The 20,173-nt window shown below is 37.2% G+C and overlaps 1 protein-coding gene and 1 long non-coding RNA gene across 3 annotated transcripts in view; one reads left to right on the forward strand and one right to left on the reverse strand.

Annotated features, from left to right (window-relative positions):
* The window catches only part of LOC129392348 (uncharacterized), a 183,367-nt gene extending 163,894 nt beyond the window's left edge, over nucleotides 1-19,473 (forward strand). Inside the window, exon 3 of the long non-coding RNA XR_008618133.1 lies at nucleotides 19,362-19,473. This is a non-coding gene — a long non-coding RNA (uncharacterized lncRNA). The remainder of the gene's footprint in view (nucleotides 1-19,361) is intronic.
* Nucleotides 10,170-20,173, reverse strand: part of SPOCK1 (SPARC (osteonectin), cwcv and kazal like domains proteoglycan 1) — a 560,476-nt gene continuing 550,472 nt past the window's right edge. For both annotated transcript variants that reach the window (XM_024121302.3, XM_024121312.3), the window contains 2 exons: nucleotides 13,757-13,894; nucleotides 10,170-13,300 (listed from right to left, as the gene is read on the reverse strand). In XM_024121302.3, coding sequence (XP_023977070.1) covers nucleotides 13,110-13,300; nucleotides 13,757-13,894 — 329 coding nt within the window. In that variant the 3' untranslated portion in view covers nucleotides 10,170-13,109. The remainder of the gene's footprint in view (nucleotides 13,301-13,756; nucleotides 13,895-20,173) is intronic.

Raw genomic sequence — 20,173 nt, forward strand, 5'->3', positions numbered from 1 at the left:
CTTGTCTGTAAAGCTTTTGATTTCTCCATCAAATCTGAATGAGATCCTTGCTGGGTAGAGTAATCTTGGTTGTAGGTTCTTCCCTTTCATCACTTTAAATATGTCATGCCACTCCCTTCTGGCTTGTAGAGTTTCTGCTGAGAAATCAGCGTTAACCTTACGGCAGTTCCCTTGTATGTCATTTGTCTTTTTTCCCTTGCTGCTTTCAATAATTTTTCTTTGTCTTTAAAAATTTGATTTGCAAATTTGATTACTATGTGTCTCGACATATTTCTCCTTGGGTTTATCGTGTATGGGACTCTGTGCACTTCCTGGACTTGGGTGGCTATTTTCTTTCCCATGTTAGGGAAGTTTTCGACTATAATCTCTTCCAATATTTTCTCTGGTCCTTTGTCTCTCTCTTCTCCTTCTGGGACCCCTATAATGCGAATGTTGTTGTGTTTAATGTTGTCACAGAGGTCTCTTAGCTGTCTTCATTTCTTTTCATTCTTTTTTCTTTATTTTGCTCCGCAGCATTGAATTCCACCATTCTGTCTTCCAGGTCACTTATCCGTTCTTCTGCCTCAGTTATTCTGCTATTGATTCCTTCTAGTGTATTTTTCATTTCAGTTATTGTATTGTTCATCTGTGTTTGTTTGTTCTTTAATTCTTCTAGGTCTTTGTTAAACATTTCTTGCATCTTCTCGATCTTTGCCTCCATTCTTCTTCTGAGGTCCTGGATCATCTTCACTATGATTATTCTGAATTCTTTTTCTGGAAGGTTGCCTATCACCACTTCATTTACTTGTTTTTCTGGGGTTTTATCTTGTTCCTTCATCTTGTACATAGCCCTCTGCCTTTTCATCTTGTCTATCTTTCTGTGAATGTGGTTTCGTTCCACAGGCTGCATGATTGTAGTTCTTCTTGCTTCTGCTGTCTGCCCTCTGCTATCATTTTTTGATCATAGCCATCCAAATGGTGTAAAGTGCTTTCTCATTGTGGTTTTGATTTGCACTGATCTAATCATTAGCAATGTTGAGCCCCTATTCATGGACTTAACGGTCATTTGTATATATTCTTTGGAAAATGTCTGTTGAAGTCCTTTGCTCCTTTTTTTTTTTTGCGGTACGCAAGCCTCTACTGTTGTGGCCTCTCCCGTTGTGGAGCACAGGCTCCAGACGCACAGGCTCAGCAGCCATGGCTCACGGGCCCAGCTGCTCCGCGGCATGTGGGATCTTCCCGGACCCGGGCACAAACCCGTGTCCCCTGCATCGGCAGACGGACTCTCAACCACTGCGCCACCAGGGAAGCCCTGCTCCTTTTTAAATTAGGTTGTTTGTTCTTTTGTTATTGACTTGTAGGCATTCTTTATTTATTCTGGATATTTATCCCTCATCAGATATATGATTGGATATATTTTCTCTGATTCATTTTCTTGATAGTGTTCTTTGATGCATAAATCTTTAAGTTTTGGTGAAGTCCAATTTTTTTTTCTCTTGTGGCCTGTGCTTTTTGGTATTATATCTAAGAAATCATTGCCAAATTCAGTGTCATGAAGCTATCTTTCTATGTTTTTTTCTAAAAGTTTTGTAGTTTTAGCTCTTACATTTAGGCCTTTGATCTACTTTGAGTTAATTTTTGTATATGGTATAAGTAAAGTGCTTAATTTCATTATTTTGCATGTGTATATCCAGTTTTCCCAGCATCATTTGTTGACAATACTGTCCTTTACTCATTCAGTGATATTGGCACCCTCATTGAAAGTCATTTGACCATATATGCAAGGATTTATTTCCAGTCTCTCTATTCTATTCCATTAGTCTAAATGTCTGTCTTTATGCCAGTACCTCATAATTTTTATTACCATAGCTTTGTAATAAGGTTTGAAATCAAGAAGTCTAAATCTTGCAGCTTTGTTCTTTTTAAAGACTTTTTTGGCTATCCAGGGTCTCTTGAGATTTCATATAAATTTGGGAATGGATTTTTCTTTTCCTTCAGTAAACATCGGTGGGATGCTGATAGGGAGTGTGTTGAATCTGTAGATCACTTTGGCTAATAGTGATAACTTAATAATATTAATTCTTCCAATCTATGGACACCAGATGTCTTTGCATTTATTTGTGTCTTCATTAGTTTCTTTCAGCAAAGTTTTGTAGTTTCCAGTCCATAGTTATTTCACCTACTCTTCTAAATTTATTCGTTAAGTATTTTATTATTTGTGCTGCTATTGTAAATTGAATTATTGTCTTAATTCCCTTTCAGGTAGTTCACTTTTAGTGTATAGAAGCACAGCTGATTTTTGTATGTTAATTTTGTATCTTACAATTTTGTTGAATTCATTTATTAGCTCTAAATTTTTGGGGGGGATCTTAGGGTTTTCTACATGTAAGATTATGTCATCTGCAAACAGAGACAATTTTACTTTTTCCTTTCTTATTTGGATGCCTGTAGTTAATTTTTCTTGCCTAATTGCCCTGGCTAGTACTTCCTATACCATGTTGAATAGGAGTGGTGAAAGCAGACATTCTCATCTTGTTCATGAACATAGAGGAAAAGTTTTTCAGTCTTTTACCTTTGAGTATGCTGTTACCTGTGGGATTTTCATATATGGACTTGATTATGTTCAGGTAGTTTCCTTCTATCCCTAGTTTATTGGGCTTTTTTCATGAAAAGGTATTGAATTTTGTCAAATGCTTTTTATGCATCAATTGAGACGATTACTTGTTTTTTTTCCCTTCATTCTGTTAATGTGATATATTACACTGATTGATTTTTATATATTGAACCCCATCTTGCATTCAAGGGATAAATGGTTTGGTCCCATTTTATAAACCTTTTAATATGTTGCCAAATTTGGTTTGCTAATAATCTGTTGAGGATTTTTCCATGAATAATCATAAGGGATATTGGTCTATAGTTTTATTTTCTTGTAGTTTATTTGTCTGGCTTTGGTATCAGGGTAATGCTGGCCAAATAGAATGAGTTAAGAAGTGTTCCCTCCTCTTCAATCTGTTGAGAAGAGTTTGACAAGAACTGGTGTTAATTCTTCCTTAAATGTTTGGTAGAACTTGCCAATGCTGCCCTCTGGCTCAGAGACTTTCTTTGTTGGGAGATTTTTCATTATTGATTTAATCAAATTTTCTATTTCTTCATAATTCAATCTTGGTTGATGGTGTCTTTGTAGGAATTTTGTTTATTTCATCTAGGTTATCCAATTTGTCATACAATTGTTCACAACATTCTCTTATAATTCTTTTTATTTCTATAAAATGAGTAGTAATGTCCCCACTTCCATTTCTAATTTTAGTAATTGAGTCTCCTTTTTTTCTTAGTCTAGCTAAACTTTGGTAGTCAATTTTGTTAATCTTTTTGAAAACCAACCTTGGTTTTGCTTATTTTTTCTATTTTCTGTTCTATGTATCTCTGCTCTAATCTTTATTTCCTTCCTTCTGCTACCTTTGGGTTTATTTTGTTCTTCTTTTTCTAGTTATTTAAGATGTAAAGTTAGATTTTTGATTTGAGATATTTTAAATGTAAGCATTTAGAGTTATAAATTTCCCTCTTAGCACTGCTGTTGTTGCACCCTGTAAGTTTTGGTATGTTGTGTTTTCATTTGCATTTGTTTCAAGATACTTTATAATTTCCCTTGTGATTTCTTCTTTGACCCATTGGTAATTTAGGAGTGTGCTGTTTAATTTCCACTCATTTGTAAATTTTCTGGTTTTTCTTTTATTATTATTTTATTATTGACTTTGTTTCATTCCACTGTGATCAGAAAAGATACTGTATGATTTTAATCTTTTTTAACTTATACATTGTAAAATATTAAAACAATAAGATAAGTTTTGTAGCCTAACACATGGTCTATCCCAGAGAATGTTCAGGTCCACATGTAAGAAAAGTGTATTTTGCTGTTGTTGGACAGAGTGCTCTGTATATGTCTCTTAGGTCCTATTGGTTTATACTGTTAAGTCCTTTCTCTCCTTATTGATTTTCTGTATAATTCTATCAATTATTGAAAGTAAGCTATTGAAGTCTCTATTATTGTAGGGCTATCTATTTCTCTTTTCAAGTCCACCAACATTTTTGTCACATATTTTGTAGGTGTAATTTTTGTTGCATATATGTCTTTAATTGTTACATCTTTTTGGTGAATTGACCCTTTTATCATTATATAATGCCATTCTTTGTCTCTTGTAAGAGTTTTTGACTTAAAGTCAATTTTGTCTGATACCTGTACAGCCACCCTTTCTCTTTTGAATACTGTTTTCTTGAAATACCTTTCCGATCCTTTCAATTTCAACTTATATTTGCCCTTATATCTAAAGTGAGTCTCTTGTAGACAACATATAGATGGATTATGTTTTGTTTTTAAATCCATTCTGCTAATCTATGCCTTTTGGCTGAGAAATTTAATCCATTTACACTTATTTATTGATAGAGAAAGTCTTACTTTTGACATTTTGTTGTTTTCTGCATGTATTACAGCTTTTTTTTATGTCCCTTTTTTCTTCTGCTGTTGCCTTCTTTGGGTTTAGTTACTTGTTTTGTCATTTCCTCTTTTGAATATTCTATAAATATTTTATTTGTGGTTACCATGGGGATTACATATAACATCCTAAAATTATAAAAATTATTTTAAATCGGTAACAACTGAAATTCACTTGCATACAAAGCTCTACCCTTTTATATCTTCTTACCTCTCCTTAATCTATTCTTGTCCCACATTACATCCTTTTATATTGTGTACCCATTAACATAGATTTATAATGATTTGTATACATTTGTCTTTTAAATACTGTTGAAAATAAAAATGTTAAAAGCCAAAATTACAACAATACTTTAAAAAAATATTTGACCATGTATTTACCTTTACCAGAGAATTTTATACCTTCATATGGTTTTGAGTTACCATCTAGCTTCCTTTCATTTTAACCTGAAGGAGTCCATTTAACATTTCTTATAGGACAGGTCTAGTGGTAATGAATTCCTTCAGCTTTTGTTTATCTGACAGTGTCTTAATTTTTTTGAAAGATATTTTTACTGGTTATAGAATTCTTTGTTGCTTTGCTTCTTTCTTTTTCTTTGTCACTTTAAGTAGTTTCATTCCACTGTCTTCTGGCCTCCAAGGTTTCTTGCTGGTAAATTGGCTGGTAATCTTACTGAGGATCCCTTGTATGTGATGAATCACTTTTCTTTTATTGCTTTCAAGATCCTCTCTCTTTCAGTAGTTTGACTATGATGTGTCTTGGTGTGTGTCTCTTTGGATTTACCCCACTTCCAGTCTATTCAGCTGCTTGGATGTGCAAATTCATGTCTTTCCTCAAATTTGGCACATTTTCAGCCATTACTTTTTCAAATAATCTCTCTACCCCTTCCTCTCTTATCCTTTTGGGATTTTTATAATGTATATATACTGGTCTACTTCATGTCATTTCATAAGTTCCTTAAGCTCTGTTCACTTTTCTTCATTTCTTTTTCTGCTTCTCAGACTTGATGATGTCATATGTCCTAATTTGATTTTTTCACCAATTTTTTTTCTTATGCCTGCTCAAATCTGCTGTCAAACCGGTGCATTGAAATTTTCTATTCAGTTCTACTTTTCAGCTCAAGAATTTCTATTTGTTTTTTTATATATATAATTTCTTTGTTCATATTCTCATTTTGTTCATGTATCATTTCCTTGTTTCCATTAGTCTTTTGTTCATGTTTTCCTTTAGCATTTTGAGCATATTTATGACAGTTGTTTTAAATTCCATTGCCTTTGCTTCTTCAGGGATTATTTCTGCCACTCTATTTTCTTCCTTTGAATGGGCCTTGTTTTCCTGATAGTTTGTGTACCTTGTGAAAAATAGGGCATTTGAAAAAAACATCCACCTTTCTCAGACTTTGCATACCAGTTCTGTACCAGGGAAGTCCTTCACTAATTAACTGGTCATATCTGAGGCTTGGGATCAGTCCAAGGTAAAGATGTAAGGTTTTCTCATGTGTCTTAGCTGAGCATGCATTTTGCCTGGGCCTGTGGGCAGCATTTTTTGATTCTCCTATGTACACAGTTGCTTTTAAATGTCTTAATTTCCCAAAGAGTTTACTTCACTTTACTCATACTCTTCCGTCTCAGGTATCTGCAGGTCTCTAGTACCTTGCAGCTTTCATGAGCAGTGCTAGCTGTTTCTCCCTGCCTGAGCTTTGAGTTAGGCATCACAAAGTCCTGTCCTTTAGGAAGCCCCAAGATAGGTTAGAATATTGCAGAAAAGGTCTTTTTTTGTTCCCTCTGGTTCATGGGATAGAATTAGGAACTCTGCTGCCACCTCCTCCAGATCAAGACCATTATGCACTGGGGAAGCAGTGGTTCAGGGCAAGTAAAACACCATGGAATTTACTACCATTTTGAATGTGGCTTTTTATTGCTTGGGTGTTCACTTGGTTGTTGTAGACTTTAACCACTTAACAGAGTTCCTATAAGGTTATCTTAGCCAGTTTTGGGTTATTTTTGATGTCTCTCTGGGGGAATGATGGCTTAGAGCTTCCTAGTCTGCCATTTTGCTTTATCTCTGGCTTTTGAAAGGTTCACATTTGATGAGAGAATTGGACATGGCAGTTACCAAGCACTGGTTTGGAGTTACAGGGTTCTAGAGAAAAGGGGAGGAGTGCTTGGTAATTCTCAGAGTAATTGAAAAGGGTTCCTAGAGGAATAATAATTGAGCTGGTACTCCTCGGCTGTTTTGATAAAGGAACTATCAGGAACACAGGCAGAAGTTTGAGAAGGGTGGAGGTGCTTGGGAAAAAGATTAGAATTTGAGATGTGAGGAATGCAAGGAGACAAAGAGGTGGAAAGGGATCAATTACAAAGGTGTATTTGCCAAGCCAGGTAATTGAGATTTGGTCGTGACAGTGATGAGAAACCTTGAAAATTTAGTAGGGCAGTGACATGATCAGATTTGCCTTTGAGAATAAATTACTTTGGCAGAAGCAGCATGTAGGATGTATTGGAGATGGGCAAGAATAAAGCAGGGTCACTGGTTAAAAAATTCCTAAGACAATTGAGAGAGAGGAAGGTGGTCAGAACCATGACAGCAGTGCTGAGATAGAGAGGAAGAGATATTTAGAAAGAAGAATTGACAGAATTCGGTGACTTATTACAGTTTGGGAGTTGGGGAGAGAGGGGTAGATGGTGGTGCTATTCCTGAAGTCAAGGAGTGTATGAGGAGAAGTCTTGAAGAGGAAGCTAATGAATTATTTTGAAATCATACAAGACATGGTGTATTGCTTTCATGATAAAAAGCAAAAGTGAAACATAGAGATGAGGCTGATCAGACCAAGTCCCAGTCCTTTCCTCAGAGGTCACCACTGCTACCAGCTTGGTGTGTGTCCTTTCAGACCTTGTTTTGTGTATTTCCATATTTACTCAGAGAAAGTGGATTATATAACCTTTTATATATCTAACTTACGTATTTCATACTCTATATCACTTGATTTTTTTCTTCATACAACTGACGTTTTAGAAGTTTTGATAAGTCAGTGCATATGAAATTACTTCATTATTTTTGACTGCTGCATAGTATTCCAGAGCGTAGAGTTGCCCATTGTGCCCACTGACGGATGCTTAGTTTTGTACCAAATTTCCTGTTCTAACAAATGATGCTACAATGGATATACATACGTTTTACATATATCTTTGTAAATTAGTGTGATTTTTTTTTTCCTCTAGGAGTAATTACTGAGAAGTGGAATTATTCAGTCCTAGGGTATTTACTCTTACTTATATAGCTATTACCAAACTGCCCTCCAGTGGCTGATTGGACTGTACAGTGTGTAAGATTGTTCCTTATACTACACTCTCAACAACACTTGACATGATCATGATTTTTTTTTGAGTGAAACTGAGGGATCATTGCTTAATTTGTGTTTCTCTGATCATGAGTGAGGTTAGGCATGGTTTCTTTGCCATCTGTGTGTCTTCCATGGCTCACTTGTTTTTATCTTTCCCCATTAGTCTGTTGAATTCTATTTTTCTTACGGATTTATAGGAGTTAAAAAATTTTATATCCTAATCCTTCATCTGTTTTAGTCCTCATTATCTTCTTTAGTCTCTTATTTATCTTTTAAATTTGTTCACGACATGCTATTAATTTTGATGGAGGAAAATTTATTAATCTATTCCTTTATGGTTCATGTTTGCTAGGAATTGTTTTTAAAGAAGCCTTGCTGACTCCTATTTTCATAGGCATATTCACTCTATATTTCATTCTATCATTTTGATGTTTTAAAGTTTAAAATTGAGGTGTTAATGGGACATTTGAATAGAATTATCTAAATGTCAGATGACTTTTTCAGAATGGAATCAAAACCTGCACTTGAAACATAGACCTGGGCTTCTCCAAGTGGAGGAGTTGGTTGAAACCACTGATGTAGATAAGATTGTCTAGAGAGAGCATGTAAAATTAAAGAGGAATGGGCCAGGGACACAGATCTGAGGAACACCTATATGAACAGAACTGGGTGAACAAAAGGAAATACAGGAGACCTAAAAGGAATAGCCAGAGAGGTAGGATGAAAATCAGGGAATGATGGATATGAGAAATCAAGAAAGGTGAGCTTTAAACAAGGCTGCAGTAGCCAGTGGTGTCAACTATGATATCCATCAACCCATACTGTAACAGTTATTTGTCTTTTTCAAGGAGATAACTTTACAGAGCAGGACCCCCTAGGTCTTATTCACTTTTCTTGATATATTCCTAGCACTGAATGTGGTGCTTGCCCATAGTGGCATTCATCCATCCATCATATATTGATCTATATATCTACAAATCTTCTAATTAACCTTGAAGTCTTGTTGAATGAATACATTTTGAAATCTTCCTCTTTCCTTGAATCAGTTTGTCAAAGCAAATCTGAAAACTGACCCAGAATTTTGAGAGGTGCTGGGACCTTTTTACTCACGCTGTAGAACTAATATTCATTTGGTCCTTGTCTTTAACGGACAGAGGTGGCTTCCATGAAGACACAACTTGAGGAGACATGTGGGGTTTGACTGTCAATCTGATGATTTAAGAGGAATTTTGGGAGTGTCCACAAATGCCAGCTGCTCTTTAAGGTGCCCTGTACCTACCCTGGAGGCTTCATATTGGCCACTGTTCTTCTGACCTTAGTTGTTTTGTGGATTTATGAAGCACCTTTCCTTGAACTGTCAATCTGTAAATTGTCTGTAAGATGCAGTCCATTGGGTAAAGAATTAGAATTATTCATAAGATAGTTTCTACCTCGGTTGGTGGTGAAATTACTCACTCAGGGTATAATTAAGTCATAGATACCCTGGCTTTAATGTGGATAAAAGTGGAAAGGAAATAATTCCTGTTCCAATTTGGGTGTTTTCTGATGTTTGACAAGCATCTGGTGTGTTCAGCCGTAAACTGAGGACATCTCAGAGTCCCTGTAAAGGAGTTTCCCCCCCCCCCCCAAGAGAATTGGAGAATAACTGACTGGGGAGGGAAGGAAGAAGAAGAATTGAAAAAGCTTAAGGTTGCAAACAGGATGACAACAGTGAAATCTGATGGATAAGGACTAAGTAAGAAAGTTGTGGCCTGAGAGAGGAGAAAGCAGCAGAAAGAGGGGTCAGGTGAGAAGGTTCTAGGCTGAGGGGGCACAGGGCATGGATGTGCCAGGGTGTGCTGAGAGGGGTCAGGACAGGCTGGAGCACCGGCAGGTTGGCCTCACAGAGGGCCCTGCATTGGTGACCCTTTGACCTGCCCAAACTCTTCTCCAGAGGTCATGTGTGGACACGGCCTGGCAGTGCACATGCAAGCTAACAAAACACAAACACTCAGATGTTGCAGACAAATTAAAATTTATTGAGACAGACAGAAATGCACCTACTCAGGACTACAGTTAAGCATTTACTATTAACCAAAGAGTCGTGTTCACATTCCAGATAAGTCTATGTGGGAAAGCATTCAGAATTTACTAGGTTTTTCTACTTCGCTATTTCATCTACAATAGGGACAACAAACTGACACTCAGGATTTGGAGGACTCTCATTACAATGCTACACATTGAACAGAGACAAACATCATCAGTGACTTTGAGAAAAAGGTATAAAAAGACCAAAACCACCCACTGTAGAAAGGGCTCTTGGATGTTACTGTACAGTGTGGTCAAGGTAAAAACTAAACAAAACTGTAGATGGCATCCCGTGAAGAGGAGAGGGGCAGACCTGGACAGACACGCTGTCATTCACTGCTGGGCATGGGAAAATGGGCATAAAGGAGGAGGACCTGATATAATACCTCGAATTCAGTATGAAGGTATTCCCATGCCTAGAATGTTCACGGAAACAAAAAGACAGTAATATGGTAGACAGCTAACCACTGTGGAAGAAAATTCTGGGGCTTAACTTAGATGCCAAAGAAATGGTATCAAATAAAAGAACCATTTATGGAATAAGAATAAAACTGTTTACTAAGGAGGTTCCAAAAATGAGCCAGTGAAGTTTCAACTCCATATCTGTCTCCAACAAGGGAATGATTATCACAGTACTATTTTTTTTTAATCAAGATTTTTATGTATATTCCATCACTAGCTAAAGGGCTCCTGCCAAAAAAGAGGAAAGCAAAAATTCTTCTTCTAAGGATGAGGTAACTAAAATATCAAATCTTTACTTACTTATGCAAAGTACCTTTAAAAAAATCTAATGCTGTCTTGCCAACATGAGGCATGAAAAGTGGCGTTAATGTTGCTCCATTGATTTGGGGTTCCAGTCTTAGGAGGGCTTTTTATTTAATATTTTAATGAATCAAAATATCTTCTTGGAATGTCTCTGAAAATGAGCATCTCATTACCTTCCTGGGAATTGACTAGTGAGCACTCTTCTCCATCATTAAGTTAATGCTAAGGATCTTTAAGTGTCATCTTAATTTGACACTTGTCATAAGATAATTAGCCAAATTAAAATCAGTGTGGTTCACTCTGTTCCTAGAAGTTTCTCTAAGTGAAATCAATTTGTCGATTTTAATTTGTTCTCTTGTGCATTTTTCCAAGCTCAGAGGAGATAGTAACCATGGTTTTCTTTGATGGTCCAAACTGAGATTTTTCTAATGTCTCGATTCTTTTATACATTCGATTGTAATTTAGCTGCAATTAAGCACCTGTTTTCTAAATTATCATCTCAGAGTTTTGTTCAAGTGAGAAAAAAAAAAAAAAAACTGAAACAGAGGTGAAGGAGTTGAGATCCCCATACAGAGCTTGCCTATGGTCACCCGATACCTAGGGTCCTGGCTGTACTCATTCTATCAGGCCAAATGAGGTTGCCATATCAAGTAAGTTCATGTCCCATCTGAGCCAAGTCCAGGGATAATGCCACTGGGTCTGGCCAATGCAGGGATTGGAAAATACTAGTTTGAAGTGGGCTGGTAAAGTATAAACAAATGGTCAGTTTGGAGCGGGGGCTGGTCAGCTGCCACTGTAATCATGGTTTGGCTGAGTATATTTTTTGCCTGAGTTTATGTGGTCTCCTTGTGGACTAGCTGGAGTGCAGGAAGGGAAGAAAAACAAATATGGGCAAGAGAGCCTTGCTGGCTGGCTGATGAGGGCCTTCATGTGGGTGGAAACCAGGTGGGGCAGGAGCTTAAGGCCCTGTACTGAGCTAAATGGGGCCACTTTGAAGACTACTCTTTGGTACTTGTATGGGGGCCACCTTGACAGGGGGAGAAATCCGAAAGACTATAGAGATGATGACCCTACCAAATTTGGAGATAGACTCTAATCATGAGTTAACTTAGGGAAAAGAAACGCAATGGTAAAGGGCTTTCTTCATTAGTACCTTGACACTTGTGTCGGGGAGGGGATGAGGGCAGGACTAGCTCTTAAAAATCTAGCCCTAGCTTCCCATGTGCTGTCATGGAGTTCCTTCTAGGCCTTCATCTGAGATTCTTTACAAATGATGAGCGGTCAAAAATCTGTAGAGCTTTTATAGCCTCATCATGATGTGTGGATAGAGAGCAGCAAAACTGAAACATTGAGTTAAGAATCCTGAATTTTCTTCTGCCAAGGAACAGCGAGGGACTGTCTTCTCAGAGAGCAGAGGGTACGTGTACATGCCTTAGAAAAAGCCCTTGAGTAGGTAGGAAGGGAGGGGCCTGCCGCAGACAGGACTGCTGCAAGCCCCAGGGGGGCTTGAGCTGAAATGAGAGAGATGGCTTGTGAAGCTGCCCACGTGGGAGTCGCATGGCTTCTGCGAGGAAAGCAATTTAGGCAGACAGAGGCTTATCCAAATCAAAGAGGCTTCCAATAACTCTGCTGCCGCAGACAGAAGCAGCCTCCTCAGTCTGCAGGCTACAAGTGCCAACTGTTAGTGCAAAAAAGGACTTTGATACACATTTCCTATTCCAGAAATGATGATCCAGGTCTGGACAAGCTGACACATGTGTAATTGTTTTTCAAATGAGTTTTTAATAGATACCCAAACGCTTTTTTTCTGAGAAGTGTGTATAGTCTCTTCTGTACGTACTTACATGTTTATGTACGTACAGAGAGAAGCATCCAGACGCCTTTTCTAATAAAGGAGATCAGTTCCCCAAAGGGACTCTTGACTGAATTAAGGCTGTTGTTTGTAGGAAGCCAGATCGAGTAATGTGAAAAACTAATTTGTAATAATAGACACCAGGGGTGGTGGGGGACTGTGGGAACAAGGTACAGTGCGGTGTGTTTTCCACAACATCTACAGGACACAAGAAAAGCACTTAGACACGGTAAGGCCGGGAACCATGCTGTACTAACCACCAGTGTCGGTGATCGCAAAGGGTCTTTGACGTTTGAGGGTAGGGGCTCCCTGCACTGTCAGAATCCCACATAAATCACATGCTTGTTGCAAAAAACTCACGGGAGGGAAGGAGGCTCTAATTCAGCCAGCCTTCCCCTGTCTAAAAAACAAAACACAACACCCTTTTTCCCACACGCCGTATGCAAAATCAGAATGCTCCGGGAACAAGGAGTTGTCTTCCAAACCTTAGGTTGGGTAGAGAGAGGGCAACAATGGAGAAGAGGCCATGTGCCGTGGAGTCTTAGATACAAATGCAGGAACAGGAAGTGACTTGCAGTGTTGTGCGAACCTCGTGTCCTCCCCCTTGTGGGGACTACCATATGTACCCGACCTCGTCCTCTTTCTCGTCGTCCTCGTCCTCATCATCCTCCGTCGCTGCCCGGGCGCGCACCCGCAGCTTCCCCACTTTGTCCTTTGGTCCTAGCTCCCATTCATCCTCCAGGTCGTCCAGCAGGACCACAGAGCCTCCACTGCCAAAATCCCCTGACGTTTCCTGCTCCTCTTCTGAAACGTTAAGAAGGAAGAAAAGATCTGAGGTTAGTTTCTGCGTATGCCTCACGACTTCCTTAACTGTAGGGCCACATCATGCAATTTACCTTCTGAACGTGAGAGCATCCCTGTCTACCTGGCATGGACCACAAGCTTTATTCTGATAGGAGCCCCAGAATTCTTGAGATGTTTCTACCTTTTGGGGAGGTTTATCTGAGTCACTCTTTGCCTGCAACCGTTTCTGACTGTCAAAAACTGTTGTCCGGTTCATTGGTCATAGTGAGCTCCTGGCACTCGGAAAACTAGCTATGCATTATCTCACGTGATTTCAGGGTTACTTTATCTCCATTGTAAACTCACTCACTGTAGACCATAACGACCTCTACAAATTCTTCTGCCCGGATCCTCATACAGTGAGTACCTATAAGTCACCAGAGGTCATTGGGGGCTGATGCAGCAGGCCTTACTCACCACAGCTCACAGCACCCTGTTTCCTGGAGCCAGCTAGCTCGTTCCCGTATTTATCCACACACCAGCACTGCCCTGTGCTGCCATGACACTGTGTGGCTTTGTAATAGCCCTCCTCATTACACCGAGGTATGAATGCTCCTGGGAGAACGAAAGGTCCAACGTGAATCAGAGAAGTGCACAGATACTCAGAGTTAATGCCCTCAAAAACAGACAAGAGGGCTCACACATCAGACAGGGTATTTACGGCAAAGCCAGCGAGAAAGAATGGCATGCTTGGTTATTACCTAATCAAAATGACAGGGCCCCAGGACTTGCTCAAGGTTAGATAGGATTCCTTCTTGGATGAGTTCTCTTTTTCCCTGTGGTTCTACTCTCATTAATAACTTTTTATTTCAGAAGTTTTTCCAGTTTTATTGAAACGTAATTGACATATAATTGACACACAGCACTGGATAAGTTTAAGGGGTATAGCACAATGATTTGACTTACATATTGTGAAATGATTACCACAGTAAACTTAGTTTACATCCATCGTCTCATACAGAAAAAAAAGGTTTTTTCCTTGTGAGAAGAACTCTCAGGATTCACTCTTAGCAACATTCATATCTACCACACTGCAGTGTTAACTACAGATATCACGTTGTGTGTTACATCCCAGTACTTATTTATCTTATAACTGGAAGCTTGTACCTTTGGACCACCTGCATCCAATTTTCCCATTGCCCATACCCTGCCTGTGTTTACCACCAGTCTCAAAGTTTGTTTTTAGATTACACATACAAGGGATCATACAGTATTTTCTTTCTCTGTCTGACTTACTTCACTTAGGATAATGCCCTCAAAGTCCATCCATGTCATCGCAATTGGCAGGATTTCCTTCTTTTTTCTGGCTGAATGATGTTCTGTTCATATATATATAAGTTCTTTAGCCATTCATCTGTTGATGAACACTTAGGTTGTTTCCACATCTTGGCTAATGTAAATGATGCTGCCATGAATATGGGTGTGCAGATATCTCTTTGACGTAGTATATTCATTTCCTTCAGATATATTCCCAGAAGTAGAATTTCTGGATCATATGGTGGTTCTATCTTTAATTTTCTGAGGAACCTCCATACTGTTTTCCACAGGGCTGCACCAATTTATAATGCCAGCAGCAGTGCACAAGGGTTCTCCTTTTTCCACATCCTTGCCAACATTTGTTATCCCTTGTCTTTTTCATGATAGCCGTTCTAACAGGCAGGACCTGATATCTTATTGTGGTTTTGATTTGCATTTCCCTGATGATTAGTGAGGCTGAGCACCCTTTCACGTACCTGTTGACCATTTGAATATCTTCTTTGGAAGAAATGTCTATTCAGTTCCTTTGTCCATTTGTCAAATTGAATTATTTGTGGAATTTTTTGTTTTGTTTTTGCTATTGAGTTGTATGAGTTCTTTATATATATTGATATTAACCCCTTATCTGATATATGGTTTGCAAATATTTCTTCTCATTCCATAGGTTGTCTTTTCGTTTTGTTGATTGTTTTGCTGCACAGAAGCTTTTAAGTTTGATGTAATCCCACATATTTTTGATCTTGTTGCTTGTGTTTTAGGTGTCATATGCAAAAACTCACTGCCAAGGCCCATGTCAAGAGCTTTTTTCCTATGTTTTTTTCCTAGCAGTTTTATTGTTTCCAGTCTTACGTTTAGGTCCTTGATCAACTTGAAGTTAATTTTTGTGAGTGGTGTAAGATAGGGGTCTAGTTTCATTCTTTTACATGTGAATATCCAATTTTCCCAGCACCATTTATTGAAGAGACTGTCTTTTGAATATATTAGTTGATTGTATATGTATGGGTTTATTTCTGGGCTCTCAATTATGTTCTGTTACTCTATGTATCTATTTTTTTTATGCCAGTACAACCTTGTTTGTTGACTATAGCTTTATAATACAGCTGGAAATCAGGAAGTGTTCTTCTTTGTTCTTTCTTAGAATTGCTTTGGCTATTTGGGGTTTTTGTGGTTTCATATAAATTTTAGGATTGTGTTTCTATTTCTGTAAAAAAAATGCTACTGGGATCTTTATAGACATTGCTTTGAATCTATACATGACTTTGGGTAGTATAAACATTTTAACAATATTAATTCTTCTAATCCGTGAATATGGGATTCCTTTCATCAATGTGTTAACGGTTTTCAGCATAGAGATCTTTCACCTCCTTGGTTAAATCGTATCATCTGCAAACAAAGAGAATTTTACATCTTCCTTTCCTTTAATGTGCTGCTAGAGAATTTTTGCATCTATATTAATCTGGGATATTGGCTTGTAGTTTTCTTTTCTTGTAGTGTTTTTTCTGGCTTTAGTTTCAAGGTAATGCTGGCTTCATAAAATGAGTTTGGGAGTGTTCCCTCCTCTGAAAGTTTTTGGGAAGAGTTTGAGAAGGATTGGTGTTAATTCTTCTTTAAATATTTGGTCAAATTCACCAGTGAAGCTATCTGCTCTTGGTCTTTTCTTTCTTGGGAGATTTTTGATTATTGATTCAATCTCCTCACTAGTAACCTATCTGTTCAGATTTTCTATTCCTTCCTGATTCAATAACATTAATACTTGAGAGAATCATAGGATTTTTTTATCCTTTATATGCTTTTAATGAGTGGCACAATTTTTTAAAGTATATCTGTGCTTTCCTGGAATAAATACTACTTGGTCGTGATATATTGGATTCAATTTGCTGATCCTTTTGCATCTATGTTACTAAGTGATAGAGGCATATAGTTTTGTTTCTTCAATTTCTGTATCAAAGCAACTAATTTGTAAAGTGATTCAGGTATTTTTCTTTTTCTGTACTCCAGATGTTTTGTATAAAATGAGAATGATCTCTTCCATGGATTCACCCATAAAAATGTTTTGAGCCTGGTGCCTATTTTAGGAGGTGACAGTAGTATTTTGATTTTGATTTAAAATTAATCCTGTTGGGTCTTCTCTTTCTTCATGACCCATACTCATAGCATCCTTTGCAACTAGGTTTTCGTAATTGCTGTAAGTTGGTTTATAGCAATGGTTTCCAAAGTGTGGGCCCAGGACCAGCAGCTGCATCATCAGTGGGAAACAAACTGCTTAGAAAAGCAAATTCTTGAGCCCACCTCAAACCTACTGAATTAAAGACTTTGAGAGTGGGGCCCAGCAAACTATGCTTTAATAAACTCTCCAAGTGTCTCTCTAGTTCTCAAACTGTGAAGTTTGAGAACTACAAATTTGTACTATTCATCTATATCTGAGGTTACAGCCCATTTTTAAATTCATGAGACTGTTTGAGGCTTTCACATTGTCAAAGTTTTGTCTCTTTCTTTTGCTTTAGTCTTAACTGTGTTGTCCTTATAGCTTTTTGATTTGAAATTTTAGTTTTTTTTTCCAGAAATGCATTTGAAGCCATGAATTTTCCTCTAAGTTTCATTTTAGTTGCTTCTCTGTTTTTGGCACATAGTGCTTTCATTTTCATTCAGGTCTAAATGTTTTGTAGTTTTACTTTATTTCATCTTTGACTAATTATTAAAAAAAAAAAAAAAACCCAGACATATAAGGTTGTGTAACCTCATTTTTTACTTCTATTTGTATTGTGTTGTAGAGAATATCATCTATGATACTTTTTTGAGATGTTTAGTTTTAGTTTTCTTTTGTGTAGTCCATGACAAATGTCATGTGTGTTTGAACAGACTGTCTATTCTATGCCTATGTACAGGAATACATATATAAAAATGCTAATGAATTATGTTGTTCATTTCTTCTTTTCTATACTTGAACTGTAAGTTTCCAAGAAGAGGTATATTAGAGTCTCTGATTAGGCTATAGATATGACAACTCCTCCTGGCAGTTCTGTTACTGTGTGTGTGTGTTCTTTTTTAAAAATTTTTATTTTATATTGGACTATGGTTGATTTACAATGTTGTGAGTTTCAGGTGTACAGCAGAGTGATTCAGTTATTCATATACATGTATCTATTCTTTTTCAAATTCTTTTCCCATTTATGTTATTACAGAATATTGAGCAGTGTTCCCTGTGCTATACAGCAGACCCTTGTTGGTTATCTTATTTTAAATGTAGTAGTGTGTACATGTCCATCCCAAACTCCCAATTTATCCCTCCCCACCTCCACCTTTCCCCTTTGGTAACCATAAGTTTTTCTATGTCTGTGAGTCTGCTTCTGTTTTGTAAATAAGTTCATTTGTATCATTTTTTTTGGTTCTGCATATAAGTGATATATGGAAACAATGGAATATTACTCAGCCATTGAAAAGCAACATGGATGGACCTGGAGAATATCATACTAAGTGAAGTTAGACAGAGAAAGACAAGTATCATATGATATTGCTTTATATGCAGAACCCAAAAAAAAACTATACAAGTGAACTTATTTAGAAAGCAAAGAGACTCAGAATTAGAGAATGAACTCATGGTTACCAGGGGGAGTGGGGGAGGGATAGACTGGAAGTTTGGGATTGACATGATCATATGGTTTTTATTCTTCACTTTGTTAGCATGGTGTATCACACTGAATGATTTGTGGATATTGAAAAATCCTTGTGTCCCTGGGATAAATTCCACTTTACCATGGCATATGATCCTTTTAATGTATTGCTGGATTCAGTTTGCTAGTATTTTGTTGAGGATTTTTGCATCTGTGTTCATCAGTGATATTGGCCTGTAATTAATTTTCTTTTTTTTGTGGCATCTTTGTCTGGTTTTGGTATCTGGGTGACAGTAGCCTCATAGAATGTGTTTGGGAGTGTTCCATCCTCTGCAATTTTTTGGAAGAGTTTGAGAAGGATGGGTGTTAGCTCTTCTCTAAATGTTTGATAGAATTCACCTGTGAAGCCATCTGGTCCTGGGCTTTTGTTTGTTGGAAGGTTTTTAATCACAGTTTCAATTCAGTGCTCGTAATTGGTCTGTTCATATTTTCTATTTCTTCCTGGTTCAGTCTTGGAAGGTTCAATTCTTTCTAAGATTTTGTCCATTTCTTCTAGGTTGTCCATTTTAGTGGCATATAATTGCTTGTAGTAGTCTCTTAGGATCCTTTGTATTTCTGTGGTGTCAGTTGTAACTTTTCCATTTCTAATTTTATTGATTTGCATCCTCTGCACTTTTTTCTTGATGAGTCAAAGGGTTTATCAATTTTGTTTATCTTCTCAAAGAACCAGCTTTTAGTTTTATTGATCTTTGCTATTGTTTTCTTTGTTTCTATTTCATTTATTTCTGCTCTGATCTTTATGATTTCTTTCCTTACTACTAACTTTGGGTTTTGTTTGTTCTTCTTTCTCTAGTTGCTTCAGGCGTAAGGTTAGGTTGTTTATTTGGGACTTTTCTTGCTTCCTGTGGTAAGATTGTATTGCTATAAACTTCCCTCTTAGAACTGCTTTTGCATCATCCTGTTTTCATTGTCATTTGTCTCTAGGTATTTTTTGATTTCTTCAGTGATCCATTGTTTGTTTAGTAGCATATTGTTTAGCCTCCACATGTTTGTGCTTTTTTCCAGTGATTATCTTATAGTTGATGTCTAATCTCACAGCACTGTGGTCAGAAAAGATGCTTGATATTGACTGCAATTTTCTTAACTTTACTAAGGCTTGCTTTGTGACCCAAGATGTGATCAATCCTGGAGAATGTTCCATGTGAACTTGAAAAGACTGTGTATTCTGCTGCTTTGGGATGGAATGCTGTATAAATATCATTTAAGGTCTGTGTTTCCTTATTGATTTTTCTATCTGGATGATCTGTCCATTGATGAAAGTGGGGTGAAGTCCCCCACTATTATTGTGTCACTGTCAATTTCTCCTTTTATGTCTGTTAGTATTTGCCTTATATATTGAGTGCTCCTATGTTGGTTACATGTAGAGTTACAATTGTTATAATGTTGCATTTTGTTTTAAAGTTATGGGTATACCAATTGATGACATAACAACATAGTAACTGTAACATTTCAGCAAGATAATAATACCTCTTTCTCTTAAGAATTGAAAACAAATTATTTGCTCTTGTCAGATTTTCTCAGTCTCTGTCTCATAATAAATGAGTTTGGCCCAGTCACATTTATGGTGATTACAGCTATGCGTGTTTTTATATCTACCACTGTATTTTGTGTTTGCTATCTTCCCCCTTTCCTGCTTTCTGTTGAAATGATCAAGTTTTCTTTATTCTATGGTTGTCTTCCATAGGTTTAAAAACTATATATTCTTTTTCCAATATTTTTACTGTTACCTTAAAATATGCACTGAGCATATTTTTCTGAATAAACTTAATCTATATTTTCTTTTATTCCTGAATAAACCGGACACATTTTTATCACATTTTTCTCACTGACCCCAACAGTCTGAAATTTTAATTCTACCTTGATATCAAAACATTTTTATAGTTCATACTTGTTTAGATTTAGCAGC

This window comes from Physeter macrocephalus, chromosome 8 (genome assembly GCF_002837175.3).
Source record: "Physeter macrocephalus isolate SW-GA chromosome 8, ASM283717v5, whole genome shotgun sequence".
Taxonomy (NCBI): Eukaryota; Metazoa; Chordata; class Mammalia; order Artiodactyla; family Physeteridae; genus Physeter; species Physeter macrocephalus.